At 36.6% G+C, this 9381-nt stretch overlaps 1 protein-coding gene across 3 annotated transcripts in view; it reads left to right on the top strand.

Moving 5' to 3' along the window:
- The first annotated feature begins 4834 nt into the window (after positions 1 to 4834).
- Positions 4835 to 9381, top strand: part of LOC132116140 (ribosomal protein S6 kinase alpha-3) — a 46808-nt gene continuing 42261 nt past the window's right edge. For 2 of the 3 annotated variants that reach the window (XM_059524756.1, XM_059524755.1), the window contains exons 1-4: positions 4835 to 4875; positions 4950 to 5042; positions 5133 to 5288; positions 5427 to 5498. In XM_059524756.1, the coding sequence (XP_059380739.1) occupies positions 5157 to 5288; positions 5427 to 5498 (204 nt within the window). In that variant the 5' untranslated portion in view covers positions 4835 to 4875; positions 4950 to 5042; positions 5133 to 5156. Of the gene's footprint in view, positions 4876 to 4949; positions 5043 to 5132; positions 5289 to 5426; positions 5499 to 8163; positions 8521 to 9381 lie in introns of those variants that run through there. The other variant, XM_059524757.1, reaches the window with a different exon arrangement.

Raw genomic sequence — 9381 nt, 5'->3', positions numbered from 1 at the left:
AATTGTGTAAGGACCACGAATATGTTAGGAAATTGTATTATTGGCTATGTATTTGTATTTTTTTTAATTATTATTATTATTATTATTATTTTTATTTATTTATTTATTTTTATTATATATATTTTTTTATTTTTTTTATTTATTTATTTATTTATTTATTTATTTTTTTTTATTGATGTTATGAGTATTATTATTGTCTTAACCTTTATGTAATGTATGGTTAATTATTTTGGCGGAAAGGGTTATAAAGGGGGGAAAAGCTATAACTTAAATTGTATGAAACTTTCTGTTAATTCTTTAAAAAGTTTATAAATAAATGATGGAAAAAAAAAAAAACATGCAAACCAGTGGTTGTGTGGATTATTTTAGAAAAGTTTAGAGGATTTAAGTTCATATGTAAACATTATTTGATGTATGAAGTAAAAAATAAGCTAGTAATATAGTAAAAATGAATAAACTTTATCTTGGTTAAATCAACCCCTTATGCTGGGTTAAATAAACAACCTAATTTGCTGGGTAAAATTAACCCAAAATGGGTTCTGTCCTATATTTACTCAGCCCTTGGGTTAATAACAACCAAAAATTGGGTTGTTTTTAACCCAGTGTTTTTTAGAGTGTACTACCTCTCTGGGCCTGGAGCTTGGTAGTTCTGTTGCTAATAAAATAAAGTAAATCTAAAATATACACATGCATGTGTATTTATATATACATAATAAATATACACAGTACACATACATATCTTATGTAAACCAAAACTTTTATTTTGGGTGCGATTAATCATTTGACAGCACTAATCTGAAGTAAATTAGAATCAAGAGCTTGTTCTATCAAATGAAGAAATGTGTATCAATACCCAGCGCCCATTTGAACATGTTTACAATCCATTTCAGGTCGAAAGGGTGGTATTGCCAAAGGCAAGGGTGGCGCTATGCACATGTATGCCAAGAATTTCTTTTTTTTTTTTTGAACTTTTCTTTTATTTCCTATTATCAAGTGCAGTCATACAGTATGTCACGAATTAACATTTTGATGGTACAATATTGATGGTGCAGTAAAGTGTCAAGGGCAAGTCTACAAATAGAATAGCAGTCCATAGATGTCTTCCATCCCAACAAAAATACATGTGAGGGGAAAGATCCTTATCTCTGCAAGTGCAATACCACATGTACATTTGGAAGATAGTACAGATTTTTTTTACAATACAAATGACCATTGGTAAATAAATGATAAATAAGTAAAATAAAAGTAAGAAAAATATAGTCTGCATAATAGTCATATCAAATGAAAATGTTGGGCAATGGAGGACCATTTATTTAGGAATACATCTGCTTTCAGTTGTAAGTATGCTGTTGTATGCTCCATGTTATAAACATCTTGGATTCTTTCCCTCCATTGTGCAACCGTTGGAGGGTGTGGCTTCAGCCAGGAGGCTGTGATTACCTTTTTCGCTATTAAAAGAAGGATTCTCAGCAAACATGTTTGGTTATTCTCTTCAAGGTCAGCTGGCAGTATCTCCAGCACAAAGTATGATGGTTCAAGAGGTAGATCAATACAAAGACATTTTTTTATTTCTTTTTGTACATTTTGCCAATATTCTCCAATATCTTTGGGCAGTCCCAAAATATATGAGTGTGATCTCCCACCAAGCCACATCCCCTCCAACAGTCGTCTGAATTGTTACTCCATTTTGATGTTATGAATGGAGTTCTAAAATATCTCATTTTAATTTTCCATCCAAATTCCTTCCAGTTAGGACTACTGGTTACCCTGTGTCCTTGACTGCATGAAGTTTCCCACTGCTTATCTGTAATTATTGTGTTCATTTCTAATTCCCATTTCTCTTTAATATCTAAATTATTTCCTTTAAATTCTTCCTGCAATATTTTGTAAATATGTGAAATGAATTTTGACTTCACTATTCCTTCTGTTATTGATATGAAGAAGCACTCTATTTTTGTTGGTAGAGAGCAGAGCCTTTCCTGTTCTTGATGATTTTGGAGGTAATGTCTAATTTGTAAATACATAAAAAAATCTTGTTTTGGTAAATCATATTTCTCTTTGAGCTGTTCAAATGATTTCAAGGCTGCTCCGTCAAACAGTTGGTCCAAAACCACTAGACCCCTTTCTGTCCATTTCTGTCCCTTGTCCAGCCTAGCTGGGGAGAACTCACAATTGTTTGCTATCCTTATAGCTCTGGAAATAGTCATGGGAAGTTGTAGTTTTTTCCTCACAATTGACCATATTTTTAAGGTGTTTTTACTCCATACATTAGTAATCTTATTTTTCCCCCATACGTCTTGGTTTAGGAATGGGATTGAATCCAATGAGAAATTTGGGCATTCACTCTGCTCCATTCCAACCCATATAATGTCAGTGTCTTGGGACATCCACGCAACCATTGATCTCAGTTGGGCTGCCCAATAGTATGTTTTAAAGCTAGTCAAGTCCAGGCCTCCATTTTCCTTTGGGCAAAATAGTCTTTTAAATTTAAGTCTGGGTCGCTTTCCTTGCCAAATAAATTTGGATAGCCATTTATCTAATGTAGTAAAGGTGGAGGCAGGAACATATATAGGTAGTGATTGGAAGAGAAAGAGCAACCTTGGTAAAATGTTCATTCTTATAGTTTCTATTCTTCCTATCAGGGAGAGTGGAAGAATTTCCCATCTAGTAAGGTCTGCTTTTATGTTGCCCAACAATTTACCGTAATTGGCTTTAAACATTTTTTATAGGTCTGTCGTTATGATAATTCCCAAATATCTAAATCCTTGCGACCAGTGGAAATCAAGCCTTTCTGATAATTGGGTTGGCCAATGTCCAACTAGCATCATTGCCTCAGACTTAGATTGGTTGATTTGATAACCAGAGAGTTCTCCATATTTTTTTAAGGTGTCTAGCAGTGCAGGGACAGAAAGCACTGGATCCCTTATATAGGTCAGGATATCGTCCGCATAAAGAGATACCTTGTGCTCCTTATTTCCCATGTCTTTTATGCCTTTTATTTCCTCATTCTGTCTTATAGATGCTGCCAAGGGTTCAATATTTATAGCAAAGAGCAGAGGGCTAAGACAGTCCCCTTGCCTCACCCCCCTCTGTAGATCAAAGAACTCAGAACAGCATCCGTTTACCCTGACACGAGATTTTGGATTTCTATAAAAAATAACTCTGACCCAATCAACAAATTTTGGGTGGAATCCCATTACTGATAGCGTTTTGTATAAAAAGTCCCAATTTACAGTGTTGAATGCTTTCTGTGCATCAAAGCTTATTAACATTGATGTTTGTTTGTCTCTTTTAGCACAAGTAATTATGTTTAGGGTTCTCCTTATATTGTTGGCACCCTGTCTGTTAGGAATAAATCCTGTTTGATCTGGCTTAATCAGAGTAGTAATATGTTTTTGAACTCTATGTGCTAAAATACTTGTCAGTATTTTCTGATCATTGCATATCAGGCTTATGGGTCTATATCCTTCACAGAGTGTTGGGTCTTTCCCTTCTTTATGAATCACAGATATAATAGCCTGTGACCATGTCTCCGGAGGGTTGTTCTTAGAGAGGGAGTATCTAAACACCTTGGTTAGTATGGGCGCAAGGTCATTTATGAAGCATTTGTAAAATTCTCCAGGAAGCCCATCGACTCCTGGAGATTTGTTGCTTTTCAATCTTTTTATAGCCTCTCTTATTTCTGTTTCTGTAATTGGTGTTATCATCTGTTTAGATGTTTCTTCTGATAATGTGGGGAGATTTAAACCAGTGAGGAAAGTATCAGTATCCTTTCCTGATGTTTGTAATCTTGGTTCTTTGTATAATTTTTGGTAGAATGATGCAAAGGCATCTGCTACCTCTTTGGGTTGAGATACCGTTCTACTCAGTGCAGGATGACAAACCTTGCATACAGTACGATTAGCTTGAGCTTTACGAAGTTGAAATGCTTGAAGGCGGCTAGCTTTATTCCCCATCTCGTAATATCTCTGTTTAGAAAATCTTAAAGCCCCTTCCGCTTTATATGACAGGAGTTTGTCTAAGGCTTTTCTTGTCTCCTTAAGTTCTGTAGCAATGTTGCTCAATCTTGTGGTTTTGTGTTGTATCTCTAAAAGCTTTATTTTATTTTCCAAATTTATTTGTTCCTTAAGTCGCTGTCTTTTTATTTTTGATGATATCTGTATTATTTTTCCTCTCATAACTGCTTTTGCTCCCTCCAACAGAATTGAAGGATTAACTTCACCATTATCATTGATCTCAAAATATTCTTTTATGGTTTTGCTTAACTCTTCTACTATTTCAGACTTATTCAGCAGTGATACGTTTAACCTCCAATATCTGAAAAAAGAGTGCATGCCTAGATCTACTTTCAGCACAATAGGTGCATGATCACTCAGAGTTATAGGTTCAATGAAACAGTCTGTTACTTTATGCATGTATTGTTGGGGGAGACAGAAAAAATCAATCCTTGAGTAACTATTGTGGACATTAGAGAAGAAACTGAAATCTTTCCCTTTTGGGTTTTTAGCTCTCCATGGGTCAGTAAGACCCAATTCAGACATAAAGTTATTTAAGTTTTTTGTTTTGGAGCACTGAGATCCCCTCTCAGTGGGCATCCTATCCAGTTTCCCATCCTGCACTGCATTGAAGTCCCCTCCTATTATTAATACCCCTTTTGCATTGCCTGCAATGATGTTAGCGATCTCTCTAAAGAACATTGGATCATACTCGTTCGGGGCATATACATTTAGTATGGATACCTTGTTTCCTCCAGCAGTCCCAACCACCATGACATAACGGCCTGATTTATCCTGTATCACCTTCTCTGCATTAAAGGCCAAGTTTCTGTTGTATGCCAAGAATTTCTATGGCGGGAATGGTATTGTTGGTGCCCAGGTAAGATGCACGCATCATAGTTTACAAGAATATTACATCAGGCATTTCTAAATCAGAATTTTACTGTTTTGAAGGTTCCTCTTGGGGCTGGTGTGGCCCTGGCATGCCAGTATCAGGGTAAGAATGAGGTTTGTGTCACTCTGTATGGGGATGGAGCTGCAAATCAGGTGAGAGCAACCTTTCCTCCATATGTTGACAGGTTTGCGTGTGACCTGCTGTTGCAAAATAATGTCTTATCTGATTAATCTCTTTATCAGGGCCAAATCTTTGAGGCATTTAACATGGCAGCTTTGTGGAAACTCCCCTGTATTTTCATCTGTGAGAATAATAAATACGGCATGGGGACATCAGTGGAACGGGCCTCAGCCAGCACAGATTATTACAAGAGAGGAGACTACATTCCTGGTCTGAGGGTAATTTTTTTTTTTTTAGTTTTTCTAGCTGCCTCATCCTTTTTTTATGCTCACTAGTGCATGCAAATTTATACATAAGAACATAAAAGGCACATAAGTCAAGCAAATAAGTCAAGCCTGATTCTTTGTTTTCTCCAGGTAGATGGTATGGATGTTCTCAGCGTGAGAGAGGCAACCAGGTTTGCAGCAGATTATTGCAGATCTGGAAAGGTAAAAGAAAAGTGGCATGTTTTACTTGCTTAACAAGTCAAGGAGAGGTAATAGATTTAAAGGAGTAGTTCACCCTAAAAAGAGAATTTGCTGAAAATATACTCACCCTCAAGCCGTACAAGATGTAGATTAATTATTTTTTTCATCAGAACAGATTTGGAGAAATTTAGCATTACATCACTTGCAAAAAGCTGATAAAAATGTAATAATCCACAAGTAATCCACAAGACTCTATGACTCTAAAACAAATGTCTTGTAAAGTGAAAAGCTACGTTTGTGATACACAAATGCATCATTAAGACGTTTTAATACCAAAATAATGCGTAAAAAGTTTCTTCCAGTGAAAAAGTCCCCTTACATCACAATAAAACTGTTTGTGCTTTGTGCTTGATCTGTGTATATTTCTCTCTTGATTCAGATGAAATGATTTTTTCACTGGAGAATGCAACATTATGGAGATGTATTTTAGCCAGAAGCAGTTTTTTTTTTTTTTTTACAAATACACAGCTTTTTGGTGGACTGGAGTTGTGTAGATTACTTGTGGATTATTGCAATGTTTTTATCAGCTGTTTGCACTCTCATTCTGACGGCACCCATTCACTAAAGAGGATCTATTGGTGAGCAAGAGATTACCTGCTAAATTTCTCCAAATCTGTTTTGATGAAGAAACAAACTCACTTACATTTTGAATGCCTTGAGGGTGAGTAGATTTAGCAAATCTTCATATTGGGGGGAACTTTTCTTTTAAGCATGGACTAATTTTGTAAACGAAAGTGATTTTTGGGAGATCCGGTCTGTGACTGGTGGGCAAATGTTTGCCCTGTGCTCTTCAGGGTCCCATTCTAATGGAGCTTCAGACATATCGTTACCACGGCCACAGCATGAGCGATCCTGGGGTCAGGTGAGGTTGGCCTTCAACCTTCCCCCTGTGGCAGGCGCTCATCCTTCCTTGGTTCATTTAAAACCCTATCTTCATCTGCTGACCTCCATAATCACAGTCCTTCCTCTTTAGTTTTAGGTAGTTTGTGCATCATTTCAATGAGCTCACAATTTACTGTACTCTAAATCCATGCTTTTCTCTTCTTAGTTATCGCACATGTGATGAGATTCAAGAAGTTTGCAGTAAGAGTGACCCTATCACTATGCTAAAGGACCGTATGATTAGTAACAACATGGCTAGCCTGGAAGAGATCAAGGTACTACTTGATGCATTACCAAGTTCCTTAATGAATACTAGAGGGTTAACACCAACTGTATCACTATTTTATGTTGATGGAAACATGACAGGACATTGATGCTGAGATTCGTAATAAGATAGAAGAAGCAGCACAGTTTGCTACCTCTGATCCAGAGCCTCCGCTAGAAGATTTGTGCAACCACATCTTCTGCAATGATGCACCTTTTGAGGTCAGAGGCACCAGCCCTTGGATGGAGCTAAAATCCATCAGTTAAAGAACCTGCTTATAATTCAGCACTTCCTCATAGTATGGACAGGAGCTCTGTTCCTAAACCTATACGCACAAAAATATAAATGAAATTGTTTATCCATAAAGTCATAAATTATATTCCATTACCCCTGTTATTGCCTCTATAATTAGCAATCAGTTTGGCAGACTATTAATATATTCGGTAACACATAGCACAACATACATTAATAAATATTTAGAGCAATACTGGAAAATAGATTACGAATAAATTAATGGGCATCATCTTTACTTGTAAATGTGAAATGTAAAATCAAAGGTCTATGAATGAAATGTAGGCCTATTAAAAATTATTTGTTAACAATGATACAATTTTCATGTCCTATAGTAGTGTGATGCTGTAATTTCTTGAATTATGAGTTCATTTGTAATTTTAATATAATATCCCAAAGCCTGAATTTCGGTTAGTAGGGTAGCAAAACTTTACCATCTGAGCTCATGCAAATACTAGTCAGCACATCTGCATTAAAAAAAAAATCTGTATTCTGGATGTAAAATGGATGGAATAAATAAATATGTAATAATCTGGCTTACATTTGTGTCAGTTGTATTGAGTTTGCTCTCCACTGAATGAATGCAAGTCCTGAGTCACTGAAACACACAAAAGAAAATACCAGCAGGTGTCGCACTCTTCACCTGCGACGTGAATCAAGCGTCAAATCACAGCTGACAGGGTGCATTCTTACATACTGTACATTCCAATGTAATTTGATGCCACCCAAAAAAATATGATAGATGATTATAAATCAGTGTATACACACACTGCGCGGGATAGTTAAATTCATGGTCATATTAGATTTCATTCTAAGCAAAAGAAATTGAAATGAACTTAAGAAATAACTATTAAAATGATCATAAACTGATTTTCATTTATGGGTGCATGTACTTAGAGAAGAAATAATGAAAAGTCTGAATAGGTGAAGCTAGGCCTAAATGTATGGATCATATAGCTGACCGTAGAGTTTTCTAGCTTCCATACAGTAAAGTATGATATTAGTTTAATGTAATTATTATATTTAAAAAGAAAGTGTTTATAAAAAAAGCGCTTCGAATGCACTGCGCTCTCACCTGTCCGTCTATGAGCGCCACAGCTTCAACCCCACCCTCTGAGAATGATTGACATGCATATCAGCCAATCCGATGCGTCAAACTGAAAGAAGCGGAAGTGGATAGAAAGCGTGAACGTGATTTTTATTTCTGTCAAAAGGGGACAGTGGCGCGCACGAGAGAGGGCGACTGGCGCGAGATCAGGGGCACGGTCTTTCTATTTCTATGGAAACGCTGCACTGACTGACAGAGGTGACTGGAGGAGAAGGTGGCGGCGCTTTCAGATGCATTACGCACCTAACGGATTCCCAGCTTTCTTCGCTCAGTGTCAAGAGCGCGGAAACAAACAGGCATAATCTCCTGAAAGTAGCTCAGAATTGTTCTTTTTGAACCTGATTTATAAAAGAAGGAACCGCCAAAAAGTGAAGATGCCCCTGGCACAACTAGTTGACCCTTGGCGTAAGATGGCAATCGGGAGTGCGGCGAGCGAGGTAAGTCTCCACCGTATATACAGGTTTATATCACTGATATGTTCGTTATAAAGTCATTACTTCTGTTCTTAGAGGCCGTTTCTGTGTGTCGTTGCTGTACAGAACCTGTTCCAGATCTTTATCTGTGTATGCTTGGGATTAACGTTAGCGGCTATAGCGTATGACCCGTGTTATATCTGTGCGTAAATGCTTTTAAAACGGATACATTTTTCTTCTTTTTTTGACTTGTAACGTTAGTTTCTTTGTAACTAACATATGAGTTCATGCTTTGTTAATGGAGACTGAAGTTTTAATGAATGAGACTACGTAATGTTCACGGATCTCCGGCTGATTCATGCCGCTGCTGTGGTGATGACAGTTGAATGGTGACTGGGTTCATATGTGGGACTCTTTGCGTTATAATAAAAATAACGTCTCTGTGTATAAAACATTATCTTTTCCATTGTTCACATGCTTTGAGTCATGAGATCAGACGATACGATTAAGTGTGCTTTTTTAGGATCATTCCAGAGAATTCTGAAGAGAAACACACAATTCAAACCTGAAAATGAACATCCTTTTTATCATTTAGTCGCCCACAAATATTCCAAATATGAGTTTATTTTCTGTATGTGGAGCACAAAAGGAAATTATTTTCTTGTTCCATATAATTTTCATTTTAAGTAAACTGTCCCATTTAAGGGGCAACATTTCCCCTGAAATAATTGTATTATGGGCATTTAAGGACATTATGGTTTTTATGTTGTATTCTGCTATAGTTCAACTAAAATGAGTTCATTAATTGAAACGGTCACTACAGTATGTGACCCACTAGATAAGCCTAGAATAGAATATACTATGATATATAAAGTGTTAGATAAC

The sequence above is a fragment of the Carassius carassius genome, chromosome 35 (genome assembly GCF_963082965.1).
Source record: "Carassius carassius chromosome 35, fCarCar2.1, whole genome shotgun sequence".
NCBI lineage: Eukaryota > Metazoa > Chordata > Actinopteri > Cypriniformes > Cyprinidae > Carassius > Carassius carassius.
Note: the sequence above shows the minus strand (reverse complement) of the source record. Positions and strands in the feature narration are given on the sequence as shown.